This window comes from Pristiophorus japonicus, chromosome 6 (assembly GCF_044704955.1).
Source record: "Pristiophorus japonicus isolate sPriJap1 chromosome 6, sPriJap1.hap1, whole genome shotgun sequence".
Taxonomy (NCBI): Eukaryota; Metazoa; Chordata; class Chondrichthyes; family Pristiophoridae; genus Pristiophorus; species Pristiophorus japonicus.
The window spans coordinates 4397205-4413159 of NC_091982.1; the positions used below are offsets into that span (position 1 = coordinate 4397205).

Here is a 15955-nt window from a genome sequence, read left to right on the forward strand (position 1 = left end):
GCCATCAAAGTTGGTGGCATTCCTGTCCTAATTCAACATCCACAAATATGCAGTTTCTAGTAAGGGACTCACGAAGTAAGTGAAAAAGAGCGGGACGCCTAGATTTCCCCCAACCCCCCCAGGTGTACTGAGGCAAACTGCAGCATCCCAATTGTTGCCCTAATTCAGCACAGAATGCAAATCAAACCTGGAACCTGCAACTATTTTAGTTGTGCACCAGGCATGCTTTGACCAACTAGGCCAACAGGGAATCCTGGCAAGAGGTTTCAGTCATTCAGTTCAATCAATTAATTACTTTGTTCAGCTCACACAGGCAGTGATTAATTATCTTATTATTCTGTTGGATCAATCGGTAACTGATTCCATACTCGATCGAGTCTATTGGGAACTGAAGTGGGAGAGGGGGGTGCTTAAATGTGTTCAGCAACTCCAGCTGCGTGAGCAGTCAGTCCTTGATATGTTTGCTGATCAATTTTATCAAATCAATTCTTCAAGTAATTCAGAACTTATGAAATTGAATCACTTTATTGAAGTCATTTAGTGATTTATATGTTTCAATTAAGTCAATAACTTAAGATCAAGCCAGTAATCTGTATTATATTTCGATTATTTATTTAAATTCAGTACTTGTTTGCCAAATAGAGAAGAGATTGCAAAGTCTCTGTTTAAAGAATGGACTCAGTCGAGAATACTTTGTGGACTTTATGGTTTTTTTTTCTGCGAGGGTACTTTCCCTGTGATGGGGTCACCCTGTGCAGATACGTGAAAAGGCTGGTTTGTTAAAACTCCAGAGACCGCATGGCAGTTGGCTGTGACAAAGAACTGTCAGTCATCCAGAATGTACAGGTTCGCCCTAGCAAAAGGAACGGGGCTCAGATATCTGAAACATGCATAAATTATTGGAAAACCACTCTAATGCAAAGGCACTTCTCACCTCCATCTCAGAAGAGAAGCAGAACAATGGACCCACGAGCCTGGCCAGACCAAGAGGGGCCAGTTCTTCCCTACACTAAAGCCGAGAGATGTCCCGGACCCAGGGCCATCAGTCCAATACACCTGGGTCTGATGGCTCATCCCCGACTAAGCACCAGAGTACTTAGAAGCAAAAGGATTTCAAAGATTGGCGGGAGAGATAAGGGCAGCAGGTCTCCTTTAAAAATGAATACTTTTCCACCATTCTCTAGCGTTCTGGAACGTTCAAGCATTCCTCCTCTCTCTCTCTCGCTCCACCAAGACCGACGTGACAAGAAGGACCAGCTGAGCGATGGAGACCAACTGATGAGCATGGTCGCGAGTGTCCCAAGCTGGTAACCAGAGCGCCAGGCGAGCTGTGTGGGGTGTAAAGGGCTCAGAGTTTTCTTGGAAATGAAGCTTTTTTTCGGGCTATTCTGGGGAGGGAGCTTCATGCAACTGGGTACTTTGCTGGTCGGGGGGGTTAGATTCCACCATAGCAACAAGGAAACTACTGCATGTCACCCGTCCTCAGTGTTGTACTGTATGTTGTCTTAACCTGGATTTTATTCTCTACAGAGACAGTGATTTTGTTTAGTACTGCATGTTTTAGCCAATGTATGTTAGACCAAATAAATAAGTGCGATTTTTTACCGAAGCATTCCTGTCCGTGACTTATTCCATTTACACTCTGAATAATAATCCCCGGGTATAGAATTCTCGTAAGGTGGGGGGGCGATTCGAACCGACCATCTAGCCATTGGGCTAGGATCAAAACCGCTTACAATAGCCAATATTTATGAAAGAGAAGGAAAGGCCAAAAAAATATCTTCAGTCCAAATATTTCTACCTGTAATGGTTAGGAGATAGCTTCATTTTTGCATTGAATTGCTTTCTTGTGTAAACCCACTATTTTGGGTAGTTGTTACCCTCCTGAGCATTTCCAGTGTCGCAGGTTGTGAGCCTTCCAGAAAGGCTCCAATATTTTCATTCGAATATGGAGCTTTGAATCCACCTGGGAAAGATTCCAGAATCCCTATAATCAGACTGCTGCTGCATTCTCTGCCAATGGTGGTTTTTCTGGAGTCAGGTACGTAGGAACTTAGGAATATACAGGGTCAGAAGGGATCATTGTGGTTCATCTGGCTGGTCCAAAAAAGCACAACCATATAATCCATGGCTTCTAACCTTTAATCACTTCTTTCATCAAAAACATAGAAACATAGAAACATAGAAAATAGGTGCAGGAGTAGGCCATTCGGCCCTTCTAGCCTGCACCGCCATTCAATGAGTTCATGGCTGAACATTCAACTTCAGTACCTCATTCCTGCTTTCTCGCCATACCCCTTGATCCCCCTAGTAGTAAGGACTTCATCTAACTCCTTTTTGAATATATTTAGTGAATTGGCCTCAACAACTTTCTGTGGTAGAGAATTCCACAGGTTCACCACTCTCTGGGTGAAGAAGTTCCTCCGCATCTCGGTCCTAAATGGCTTACCCCTTATCCTTAGACTGTGACCTCTGGTTCTGGACTTCCCCAACATTGGGAACATTCTTCCTGCATCTAACCTGTCTAACCCCGTCAGAATTTTAAATGTTTCTATGAGGTCCCCTCTCATTCTTCTGAACTCCAGTGAATACAAGCCCAGTTGATCCAGTCTTTCTTGATAGGTCAGTCCCGCCATCCCGGGAATCAGTCTGGTGAACCTTCGCTGCACTCCCTCAATAGCAAGAATGTCCTTCCTCAGGTTAGGAGACCAAAACTGTACACAATACTCCAGGTGTGGCCTCACCAATGCCCTGTACAACTGTAGCAACACCTCCCTGCCCCTGTACTCAAATCCCCTTGCTATGAAGGCCAACATGCCATTTGCTTTCTTAACCGCCTGCTGCACCTGCATGCCAACCTTCAATGACTGATGTACCACGACACCCAGGTCTCTTTGCACCTCCCCTTTTCCTAATCTGTCACCATTCAGATAATAGTCTGTCTCTCTGTTTTTACCACCAAAGTGGATAACCTCACATTTATCCACATTATACTTCATCTGCCAAGCATTTGCCCACTCACCTAACCTATCCAAGTCACTCTGCAGCCTCACAGCATCCTCCTCGCAGCTCACACTGCCACCCAACTTAGTGTCATCCGCAAATTTGGAGATACTACATTTAATCCCCTCGTCTAAATCATTAATGTACAATGTAAACAGCTGGGTCCCCAGCACAGAACCTTGCGGTACACCACTAGTCACTGCCTGCCATTCTGAAAAGTACCCGTTTACTCCTACTCTTTGCTTCCTGTCTGACAACCAGTTCTCAATCCATGTCAGCACACTACCCCCAATTCACCTATTCAAAGGTTCACTCTACAGTGGTAGCCAAGACCAAAACGAGGGTTCCCATTGAAATCAGTAACGGTACTAAAGAGGTATGTGTGCAACCCAAACCTGCACTATCCAAGGAGCTTGGGAGGCTGGCAAAGAACATGGATCTCCACAAGGCGGAAGACCTAATGCAAAAATGTAGATCTCTCTTAATAGCTTTATTTTAAAAAAAACATGTAATTTGTTTTGCAGAAAGTATTCCTTAATTTTTACTTTCTTGTCCCAGAAGATTCAATGAATAGTTGATATTTTTTCATTGGCAGTCAATAATTTTAATTATTCAGACCACTTAGCCTTATATAATAGGATTCCTGAAGTAAGATGATGAAATGAAAGACATTCACTAAGCAACGGCTGGCATCCTGAGATAAGCTGTAGATACCAAGTATGTGCACAGTAACAAAAGAGGGATTGTTTTAAGCTGACAGCGTTTCAACCCATGGGACAGCTTGTTACTGTTTCACAAGAAATTTGTCCTTTTTTACTGGAAGTGGAAGTTGTCACTATCTTGCAATCAGGTCAGTTAGAGGACAGGGCAGGACAGGAACCTGTCAGAACCAATCCATCAGAGGTTACTTTCTTCCACTATTAGTTATACTCAAACATGAGGTAGAAGAATTTTTAAATGAGCTGATGATGTCTGAGAGTTGCTGTTTCAGTTGTGTTTACTTTGTGTTTATTTATTACCTCTGGAGTCCTACAAAGATCTATCCTTGGCCCCCTTCTCTTCTTCATCTCCATGCTGCCCTCTGGTGACATCATCAACAGACCTGGGTTGAGATTCCACATGTGCTGACACCACCCAGGTATACTTCTCCTTCACCTCTCAACTGCCTGCGTTTTCAGACTGCTTGGATAAGCCGCTATTTCCTCCAGTTGAACTTTGGGATGACTGAAGCCATCATTGAAGCCTCGCACAACCAACTCAGTTGCCTCACCAGCTATTCAAACCCCTCCCCAGCCACTGTCTCAGGCGGAGCAAAACTTTTCCCAATCTGGGGATACTATTCAACCCCAAGCAGAACTTCCCATCCCATATACTCTCCATCACAGTGCCCGCCTACTTTAACCTCGATATCATCTACCTCCACCCCTAACCTCAGCCCATCTACTGCTGAAACCCTCACCCATATCTTGATCACACCAGACTCCATTATTCCAATGATCTCCTGGTCGGACTCCCAGTCTTCACCCTTTAGAAGCTTCAGCTCATCCAAAACTATGCCGCCTGTATCCTATTCCACATGAAGATGTGCTAATTTAGCATCCCTGTACTTGCTGCTCTTCATTGGCTCCCAACTCCTCCAATTCAAAACTTCCATCTTTGTCTTTACACCACTTTATGACCTTGCCGTTTCCTATCTCTATAACTTCCTCCAGCCCTACAACAACCCCCCCCCACCCGATCTCTATTCCTCTTACTCTGTCCTCTTGTATATCTCCCCTCCCTTCACCCACCATTGGCAACTGTGCCTTCAGCCATCTAGGCTTTACATTCTGGAATTCCCTCCCTAAACCCCTTTGCCTAGTCACACCTCTCTCTCTCCTCCTTTTAAGGCATTCTTTCAAACCCACATTTTTGACCAAGCATTAGTCACCCTTCCTAATATCTCCTCCTTTGTTTCTATATCCATTTTTGTCTGATTACACCTTGGGATGTTTTTCTACATTAAAAGGTGCAATATAATGCAAACTGTTGTTGTTATTGAAAGAAATTATATAGAAAAAAATCAATTGCTAAAATACAGTCTTTTAAAAATATATTTTTCCTCAAAGAAATGTTCCCCAGCAAGGCCATGTGCTGCCGGATGCAAAGGTTTATTTTCTTCAAGACTGGTTTCAATGGCTTTTTTTTTAAAAAGAGAAGCAGCAGGAAGTTCCCAATGCAATTAACTGACTTTATTTGAGCATTCTTGCCACTGCACTTGTGAAATTGCTCAGATTTAAAAATAAAACAAGGAGCCTGATAGTTGTGTTAGTTTATACTTAATTTTAAAAACACATACCCATTCACATATTTACGGTTTTTCTACATTTCACGACTATTACATTGGCCTATTAGCGGTTGAGTTGGACAGCCAGGCTATGTTCTGTAACTTTGACAGTTGTTTTCAGTTTGTTTATGGACTCTTGATGAGGGTCCCTTTTTACCCTGCGGTCGTCAGGAGGACAGCCCATACTGTCTATAGTAGAGCAATTAACATTAACCGGGAAATGTAAAGTGTTGTATTAAGGACCAATCTTCTTGACCCTTGCCCTTGGGGAACACCTAGTGAAATATTCTGCTAAACCTGTCCTGATGGGCTGAAGACAATGGAGAAAATTACATTAACCTTGAATGCCATGCCCCCAGTATGTTTAGTGATAATTTGGGTTTTCTAACCACCGATCTTCATCAGCAGCCAGAAAACCCCGACTATTGTGGCCTTGCTCAGAGGTACTTGTAATATGCTGCTCCTTTCCAGCACTGGAGCTTGGGCAGGAAAGTGAGCTTTTGATAATCAATAAGAAAGAATATAACATAACAGAGTGGGGGCAAGCAATTGGACAAACCTGACAGTGCAAAATTCAGCTCCCCATGGTTGTTCCTGAAAACCATGCTTTCATGTACAGGTTGAACCTCCCTTATCCGTAACTCCGTTGTTCGGAACCATTCCTGGTCGCCGAGTGGCGCATGCGCACAACGAGACCGGTGAAAAATTTACATATCAGTGAAAAATAAATTTACCCAACTTCGGAGCCGACACCTCGGGGCCCCGCTGACACCTTGGGGCCCATTCGGCCTGCCCACCTCCTCCCTCCCCACCTCCCACCAACTGCTGCAGCATCGAATCAGTGCCAGCTTCCCTCCCTCACCCTCCCTCCTGGGAATCTAAACCGTTGAAAACACGTGACCGTCCCTTATCTGGAACCCACGGGAAGTGGCCTGTTCGAGGTATATTTCTGGATAAAGGGAGGTTACACATGACCTCCCCTTATCCGGAAATATCTCTCATTCGGAACAGGCCAGATCCCGAGGGTTCTGGATAACGGAGGTTCAATCTGTACTTTTCTTTTTAAATGATTGCAATGTGTAGTGATTTTTATTCCCAGTACAAGAAAATAAGCCATTTTGGCATGATCAAAAGAACAAAATAGGGGCCATTTTCATATGTGGCATAAATCAGTGGGCAGGGCATAGCGAGGCAGATTAGATGCCAAATAAAAGCCATCATGGCAGCTGCCAGGAAAGCAGGCAAAGACCTGCATGATGCGCTGATGATGATCGGACACCAGTTACATATAAATGCAGTAGAAGCCCTTGCGATTCATGATGGCAGTGAAGGCCTGTGAAGGGGAGAGTAGGGTGATGCGATGCAGTCAAAGACACCTTGGACTTGGGAGAATCCTACAATCTGTGTGAACAGCAGGTTCCTATCCTACTGCTTCAGCTTGTCCATGGGGACAGTAATGAAAGTGTTTGATTTAGCAAACATGGCATCAGTCACCTGTTTAATGCAAGTATGAACTGCAGACTGACTGATGTTACTGACATCCCCCGAGACTGCCAGAAAGGAGCCGGAGGCAAAGAAGTTCAAGGCTGCAGTGACTTTGACTGCAACAGACAATGTTGTGCTAGCTGTGGCAGTGGGTTGCAGATCTTGATGTAGGAGGCGACAACTGTGACAGACTCCCGAGAGAGATGGTTTTGCAGTGCTTCTCCGAGAACAGCAAGGATGTTCCTGGGCTAATATACTCTTGGGAGGATAAGGATTCCAGCTCTCTGTAGCTGTGGTTCTGTTTGCTCCTTCCTTCTCCTCGTTCTCTTACCAGAGTGAAATTGCCAGAAGCACATTTGTGATTGAAAAATGTAGATTTCCAGAAGTCTCTAAGAGTTCACAAAATTCTACACTCATTGCAAGCACTTTGAAATTGACCATGTAGCAAAAAACTGCAATGTGTTTTCTGACAGCAGCTAAGGATTGCTTTAAGAATTGCTGGAAATGCAAGCCTGCCAAAGTGTACTGCACATGGTTTGTGAGCGGGATCAGGAACTGTTGTTGGAAATAGGACAGAGATGAAAATGACGATTTTCAAATAACACGCTGTGTAAATTATTTTTCCCTCGGGTCGCCTCTCAACAGCTCGTCATTCCTGATGCAACATTCTCTTCATTCCTGCTGCAACATTCTACCTTAGCAAGAGCTCTCCAGAGACAGATTAGAACAATGCTAATTTCATAAAATGACTAAAATAAATTTATATAAACTCAAGTTTTAACAATGATAGTTGACGTCTTTAAACAGGCTAGCACATGAATTCTTAAACAGGGAAGAGGTTTCATTGTAAAGAGAAAGTGATCTTACTGATCACATTATGCGACTTGATATTTTGCAATCAAAATGTTTAATTTGAAAAGTTTAAAACATTTTTAACATACAGCTAAAGGTACTATAAAAAGGTAATGCCATAGGCGAGTATTTTGTTGGTGCAGAGAACACTCATTGCTCATGACGAGAGTGAGACAGAGAACTGCAGTCGGTTAGCATTGGTACACTCACACATAATGCCCATTGGTGTCTCACAAATCTCCTCCCTGTCACTCTTAGCACTCAGATAAATACCACCTATCCTGGGGATTTATTTATTTGCGCCCTTTAAGCCTGTCTAGGTATTCCATCTTATTTATATTGAAGTACTGTAATTAACAATGAGGGAGTGCAGCGAAGGTTCACCAGACTGATTCCCGGGATGGCGGGACTGACATATCAAGAAAGACTGGATCAACTGGGCTTGTATTCACTCGAGTTCAGAAGAATGAGAGGGGACCTCATAGAAACGTTTAAAATTCTGATGGGTTTAGACAGGTTAGATGCAGGAAGAATGTTCCCAATGTTGGGGAAGTCCAGAACCAGGGGTCACAGTCTAAGGATAAGGGGTAAGCCATTTAGGACCGAGATGAGGAGAAACTTCTTCACCAAGAGAGTGGTGAACCTGTGGAATTCTCTACCACAGAAAGCTGTTGAGGCCAATTCACTAAATATATTCAAAAAAGAGTTAGATGAAGTCCTTACTACTAGGGGGATCAAGGGGTATGGTGAGAAAGCAGGAATGGGGTACTGAAGTTGCATGTTTAGCCATGAACTCATTGAATGGCGGTGCAGGCTAGAAGGGCCGAATTTCCTACTCCTGCACCTATTTTCTATGTTTCTATGATGTGTGTAGCAGAGTTTTCAAGGAACTGAAATTTATGGAGGATGAGACACCTGCTTGGTGAGGATTGGAATAGTTGAATCACAAAGGCATGGATGAGGGTTTCAGTAGAAGATGTGCTGAGGTTTAAGGACAAAAATGAGCGATGTTATCGAAGTGGAAGTAGGTGGCCTTTGTGATCAAAAAGGAGTTAGATGTAGTCCTTACTACTAGGGGGATCAAGGGGTCTGGCGAGAAAGCAGGAATGGGGTACTGAAGTTACATGTTCAGCCATGAACTCATTGAATGGCAGTGCAGGCTCGAAGGGGCAAATGGCCTACCCCTGCACCTATTTTCTATGTTTCTATGTGATGGAGAGGATATGGGGTCAAACACTTAGCTCAGGTTCAACTAGGACAAAGAGGTTGTGAAGTCAGCCTCAACCGGATACAGTGGCTGGAGAGGGGATGGACTAAGAGGTGAGGGGGATGGAATATGAGTCAAGGGGGATGAAATCTAAGGGAACTGTACATGGCGGGAAGAGAAAGCATTGCAGGAGATTCTCTGGCTACGTCTCGCTAGGTAAGCATGGAACCAGCCAAGGACAGTCCTATTCGGCTGGAGAACAGAGGAACGGATTTGGAGGAGAATAGTGTGGCAACTGTGTCAAAGACCGCAGAGGGCCCAATAGTGCTTGATGTGGTCCAGCAATGAATTTCTAAACCTGTAGTGCAGCAGATCCATTCAAGTCCTTGGACATGAGGGGACAACATTGGGGGCCATACTGGGGAATGACCAGGGTGGGAGAGAGTAAAGATTTTACTGAAGACAAGGGTATCAAAGACATAGGTGAGAGAGCAACAGCTGCAGAAGTAACTGGGCAAATGGAGGATCAAGGGCTAAACGTGGGATTTGAAAATGCAGTTGTAATTGATATAGGAGTGTGTTTTTTTACAGCAGCAGATCCAGAAGAAAGGGAGGTTGGAAGCAGATAGGACGATGTGAATGATGGGGAATATAAGGAAGTGATCAGAATTGCCTTGTCTGTGATCAAGATGATCGGAGTAGAGAGGCCCTGTGAGATGGTAAGGTCAATTTGCAAGTTTGCATATGGAGTTCCCAAGTTTGCATATATAGTTGTAAAAGCACCTGAACCTTTATAGATCTTGCACAAGCAAAGTTAGTGCCAAGTTTGGCAATCTGGTCAGGACCTTTCCTGATGTCGGGGAAAGGTTCATAAAGGCCAGCAATGGTAAAAGGACATTGCAGGCTACTACAAGTGGGCTGAGAAGTCATTTTCCCACATTCCCTCTGACAGCACAGCTGGAAAGGGGAGGGAACATTTGTTTTTTTTTCCAATATAATGTCCTATCATGTCAAAATATGTTTTAAAGCTCTTAACACACTGAATTTTGAGGTGCTGTAACTGTTGCTATATAGGCAAATTACACAGCCATTTTCCATTCACTGTCCACACATGGCAATCAAATGAATGAACAATTAATCTGGTTTTCTGGTGGTATTGATTGAGAGAGGACTGCTGACTAGGACACCAGTAGAATTCCCTATTCTTTGAATAGTGTAAGATCTTTAATATTTATCTGAACAGTAGAAAGTGACAGCTGGAACATCACTAGATTATGATCACAAAGACAGGCAGACCAGGAGTAGTCCCAAGTTCATCATTCAACCATGCTGATCTAAGCTGATCACAGCAGGGAACACACTCATTGGGATCAGAGTTCCAAGCTTGGAGGGGAAAATCAGCCAGGGTTCTCAGTCCTGATTGCTACTTGGTGACAGTTGCTATAAGTGCATTTGTTGACATCAGGTGAGGACAGGAGAGGGATGCAAGACTACAACATTTTTTTGTCTCATTTTTCTGCCAATAACTATGCTTGTAAACTGCTCCAAAATGGCTGAAAACATTGTTTAACCAATTTTTTTTTTAATGACCCAGAATACTGTGCAAAGTTAAAATACTTTCTCATAAGTTTAACACCACACAGCTGATAAACATTCACCTGGGAACTGTGCAAAAGACTGCCAGGAGATAAGGAAATTCATCAAAGAGGCGTTTCCTTTGTCCTCATAACTCGGAGAAGTGTAAAAACAGACTGTCGAGGAGATAAAGGAATCCATGTACAATCCAGGGGTTGAGAGAACGATTAATTTAAGAATATTCCTCTGTTTCAATACTAGACCATTGTGTACACATGTTGGGTAGACATCCAGAAAAACAGTATAAAATAGCTGTAAGACATGAGATAGCACGGCAATCAAGAGAATCGGGGGATAAGTTTTACAATCGCTAACCATGGTCTGGTATTTTTATACACTTAGGGGATAGGCAATTTTAACCATTATAAGGGATTTAATGGGATCGGTTAGTGCAAGCTAATAATTAAGAATAATTAATGCTATCGTAAATTGCTTGTATTTTTTTTTGATTATTCGAAGATAACCCCTGGATTGGGATGGTTGAAGAAACATCCTGAGTCTGTGGCTGCATTGTTTTGTCTCTTAAATTCGAACTCAAAGTGTAGAGCCAAGTGATAAAATAAGTCTCGACTCTTAAGTGAAAAGAAGGCAAAATTTTACAGGATTAAAAACCTGTTCTTATAAAAGATAAGTCTTACAGGGATTATTGACAGGCTTTTCAACCTTGGGTATTGGAGCCAGTTATAGTGTAGACTCCCACATGAAGAAAGGCCATGTGAAAGGTCGGGTGCTTGGTGCCCATGAATCCACATTCCAGCAAGCACCCGTTCTGTGAGGGGAGGGGAGGGGATGGGGGGGGAAGCGGGAAGAGGAAAATCAGTGGGAAAAGGAGGAGAAAAAGAATAGTGTGGTGAAGAAGATTCAAATCTCCCCACTCCATAGTCTTCCTACTCCATTAGAGTTCCCAATATCAGCTGCACCAATAAATAAAAGGGACCAGCGGAAGCCAGCCATCCCTGTGAAAGGAAGGAAAGGTGAATTGAAAAGTCAAAGAGGGAATCTTCACTAGTGGACTTTGGTGGTTGACCAACAGGAATATTGGCAATAGACTGCATATCTTATCCTTTTAAAAATGTTTCTCATTTACTGTACATTTGCAATGGGGCTGAAATTCCAATGTCCCGGGTCCTTATGAAATTTCTACAGACCCGGGAAGGCATCGGAAAAGCCGGTTTTCAGCACGCAATGCGCATGCACTGAAAACCGGCTTTTCCGATCTGTCAAGTTTCTGGCTCAACAGATCAACCGCAGATTGGGAGCGAGGAAACTTGCAGGGCAAGATTTCCGATATTTACGCATATCTTGCCCTCAAAAATCCTGCGCCTGAAAAAGCAGGCGTATAGCCTACTTTTACTGGCGCAAGTGTTTAAAAATACACAAACATTTTAAAATAAAGTTTATAAAAACACATTTTATTGTTAACAACGCGCCCCACTACAATAAGTTTATTTTAAGGCATAATTAAAAAAACTTATAAAAAAATATATTTTCCCGACTTTTTTTTTAAAAAAACTTTAATTTAAATGAATCTTAAATATGTAGTGTATTTTCTATTTTTTTTTTAAAATTGTGTTTTGGGTGTTTGGTGGGGGTTCTCATTCGTAGTAATAGGAGTTTCGGACATACGGAACTCCTATTACTATGAATGAGAATATACTACACCTGCTTGGCTGCTCAGAGCCATGTGTCTCCAGCTCCTGGCCTGCGCACGTCCCAACGTGCACGCGCTGCGACGCGCAATCACAAGGCGCCTCAGGCTTGGAAGTTCGAACGGGCGCAGCAGCAACAGGTAAGTGCACATCTTTTGTCCCTTTTTCAGTCGTTTGCCCGCGGGAAGACCTCGACCGGGATTTGTAGGCTAATATTTTTTTTAAACTTACTGATAAAGTTTGCTTGTCCTGTGAAGATAGTATACTGCAGCTCATAGGAAACAACGCTGAATTCATCTTCCGAGGTCCAATGAACAGTAATGGTGTCGTGAGATGCAGTGCAGAGCTCTTCTCGAATGCTTGGAGAATTTGGGGCTGCAGAGAAAATGTGGGAGAGAAAGTTTCAATGGATGGTTCTGTGCACCTGTTTTCACCAAATTGGCCTTCATCCTCATTCTATATAAATGAAAGAACATAAGAAATAGGAGCAGAAGTAGGTCATTTAGCCCCTCGAGCCTGCTCCACCATTCAATAAGATCATGGCTGATCTTCTACCTAAACTCGACTTTCCTGTACTATCCCCACATCCCTTAATATCCAACTATACCGTGTAACGGTGGAGGAAAAAGGTGAGAAGTTGAGTAGGACCAGAAAGGAAAGGGGACGAGGAGCCACTGTCTCGGTCATATAGGATGTTGGTGACTTTACCCAGGGTAGTCTCATTGCCGTGGGAGGAATGCAGCTGATCTGAACAATGATCCATCTCTGAATTCTTTCTCTGTTTTCCTGGTATATCTGAGCTTTTATGTTTTCTTCCTATATTGCAGCCATTCCTGACCCCACTTGTTAGCGCTTCATCTTTATAAACAACTATATCTTACTCCTTTTGGATTTGATTCCTTCGGTTAAAATTGATTTTATCTTGGTACAAGTGAAAAGATAATTGTGTGCGGCATCATTGTCCACTCTCCTCCACTACATTAGTGTCTACTAACAGTGTTGGTCCTCTCCATTTTCCGGTTAACAAACAGTGACTAATGGGGTGCCACAGGGATCGGTGCTGGGTCCTCAACTATTTACAATTTATATCAATGACTTGGATGAAGGGACCGAGTGTAATGTAGACAAGTTTGCTGATGATACAAAGATGGGTGGGAAAGCAAATTGAGGAGGAGGACACAAAAAATCTGCAAAGGGATATAGACAGACTAAGTGAGTGGGCAAAAAATTGGCAGATAGAGTATAATGTGGGAAAATGTGAGGTTATCCATTTTGGCAGAAATAATAGAAAAGCAAATTATAATTTAAGTGGAGAAAAATTGCAAAGTGCTGCAGTACAGAGAGACCTGGGGGTCCTTGTGCATGAAATGCAAAAAGTTACTATGTAGGTACAGCAAGTAATCAGGAAGGCAAATGGAATGTTTGGCCTTTATTGCAAGAGGGAAGAGTATAAAAGAGTCCTGCTACAACTGTACAGGGTATTGATGAGGCCACACCCGGAATACTCCGTACAGTTTTGGTTTCCGCATTGGAGGCTGTTCAGAGAAGGTTCACTAAGTTGATTCCGGAGATGAGGGGGTTGACTTATGAAGATAGGTTGAGCCTATACACATTGGAGTTTAGAAGAATGAGAGGTGATCTTACTGAAACTGATAAGATAATGAGGGGGCTCGACAAGGTGGATACAGAGAGGATATTTCCACTCATAGGGGAAACTAAAACTAGGGGACATAGTCTTAGAATAAGGGGTCGCCCATTTAAAACTGAAATGAGGAGAAATTTCTTCTCTGAGGGTTGTAAATCTATGGAATTCTCTGCCCCAGAGAGCTGTGGAGGCTGGGTCATTGAATATATTTAAGGCCGAGATAGACAGATTTTTGAGTAATAAGGGAGTGAAGGGTTATGGGGAGCGGGTGGGGAAGTGGAGCTGAGCCCATGATCAGATCAGCCATGATCTTATTGAATGGCAGAGCAGGCTCGAGGGGCCAAATGACCTACTCCTGCTCCTATTTATGTTCTCATCATCCAGCAGAGCTTTGCAACCAAAACCTAAAACCGTTGCAGAGCAGCCAACTCTATCAATCTTTGCCAGATCATCAGGGAAAGGGCTGGGGACCTCATTTTGAACAAAAACATTTCTACAGTGTGAAATGGCAGACTGCAGACCATAGATCATCAGAAAGGTTATGTTGCTGTGCATAGCTTTGATGTATGAGAAATGTTGTTGAGGGTAGATGCCATTGCACAGATCAGGATGCAAGAAACATCTACCTTTTATTACTAATAGCGGCTGCAGAAATAGAAATTCTGTTAGTAGAGACAAAGAAAAACCACAAACATGAAAGTCTGAAATAAAAGCAGGATATGCTGGAAATACACTGGAGGTCAGTCAGAATCTGAAAGGGGAAAGGTGGGCTGATATTTCAGGTCCTGTGAAGAAGGGTCCCTCTTAAAACATTGGCATCTAAAAAGGGGAAGGTAAGCTTAATCCACCCATTGTGCATTTCCAATAATATTTTTTTTATATACACTTTCACTTTTTGGAATATTTGAATTGTATAGCACTGGCACACGTGAGGTGGGGGGGGGAAACTAAAAGTGGGGAATGTTTTTTTAAAGTTAGTATTATACTATATGTGGCAAATGCCAATATTGTAACAGTAGCCAGCAAGTACACGTTAGTAACAATCAAGCATCTAAGGTCAAATTAAGTCAATTTACTATAATGTTAGAATATAATTTATAACCCTGGACAAGGGGTAGTGTGCTGAGAGTCAAAGATTAAGCTAAGAACTGCAGCAGGACTTTTTAGGCCTAATGTCGGCAGGAGTGGCTAGGACTAAGGCAGCAAGTCAAGGAGCTCACAGTAGGAAAAGACTTTTGGATGAATATCAGGAATGTGACAGATCAGTCCAAGAAGGAGCAAACAAGTGGACATCATTCCTGAGCATTTTTGTCTGATCTCCAATCTGCTTTTCCAGTGTGCCACGCTCTGTGCTCTCAGTGGGCAAATTTCTACATTTTAGCCAATTACATACTGATGGGCAAGAAAATGTGACCCCAATTTTCTCCCCTACTTTTCTGAGTCTGGTGACTCCTCCTGGTGTACAATTTATCTTTGATTTGAATGAATGCTGGGTTGTACATGACTCACTGGGTAAGGGAGATTTTTGACTCCTCTTAAAGTAGAACTCCACTGTGTAAATTTATCAAGATCTATTTTCAATCCGTTGTATTTGTGCTGCTTAATTTCTTACATTAAACCAGTTACTTCCACATTTATTGTGCACCCCCCCCCCCCCTACTCCCTAAATGTGACTGAGCCCCGTGCTACATTTTTCTCTTTCAGTCTGAGAGTTAGGGATAGATAAGGGCAGGGAAATGCACTTTTGACACCATCAGTGCAATTCTACACCTGTCTGACATAAGGTGCTCTTCTGCAACAATGCTTTATTGCCGTGCTCAATATCAGCCTGAGGGAGAAATAGCTAAACTTGCCCAATGAGCATTTGTGAGAATTTAAAAGATTAAGGATGGGATTCAAACTCATGAACCTCTTGGCTTAGGTCCAAGGTATAAAAAGGCATGGGTCCCTCCTGTGAAGTTGAATAGCAGCAGGTTTAACTATGTTTAGTACCCAAAGGGGGACACCAATTAAGCGTGCTCTGGGTCCTTCAGGGATGATAAACAGTGTATATCCCGTTTTACCTGGAGGCATGAGGCAGAATGAGAATTTTATCATCCACTGGTGAATAGATGTCAGCAAGGTGATGTCATGCTCATCTGATATCACCTTGT

The 15955-nt window shown here is 42.9% G+C and overlaps 1 protein-coding gene across 3 annotated transcripts in view; it reads right to left on the bottom strand.

The window, feature by feature from the left end:
• mid2 (midline 2) overlaps positions 1 to 15955 on the bottom strand; it is a 278557-nt gene that overhangs the window by 18221 nt on the left and 244381 nt on the right. For all 3 annotated transcript variants that reach the window (XM_070882565.1, XM_070882567.1, XM_070882566.1), the window contains exon 7: positions 12389 to 12532. In XM_070882565.1, coding sequence (XP_070738666.1) covers positions 12389 to 12532 — 144 coding nt within the window. The remainder of the gene's footprint in view (positions 1 to 12388; positions 12533 to 15955) is intronic.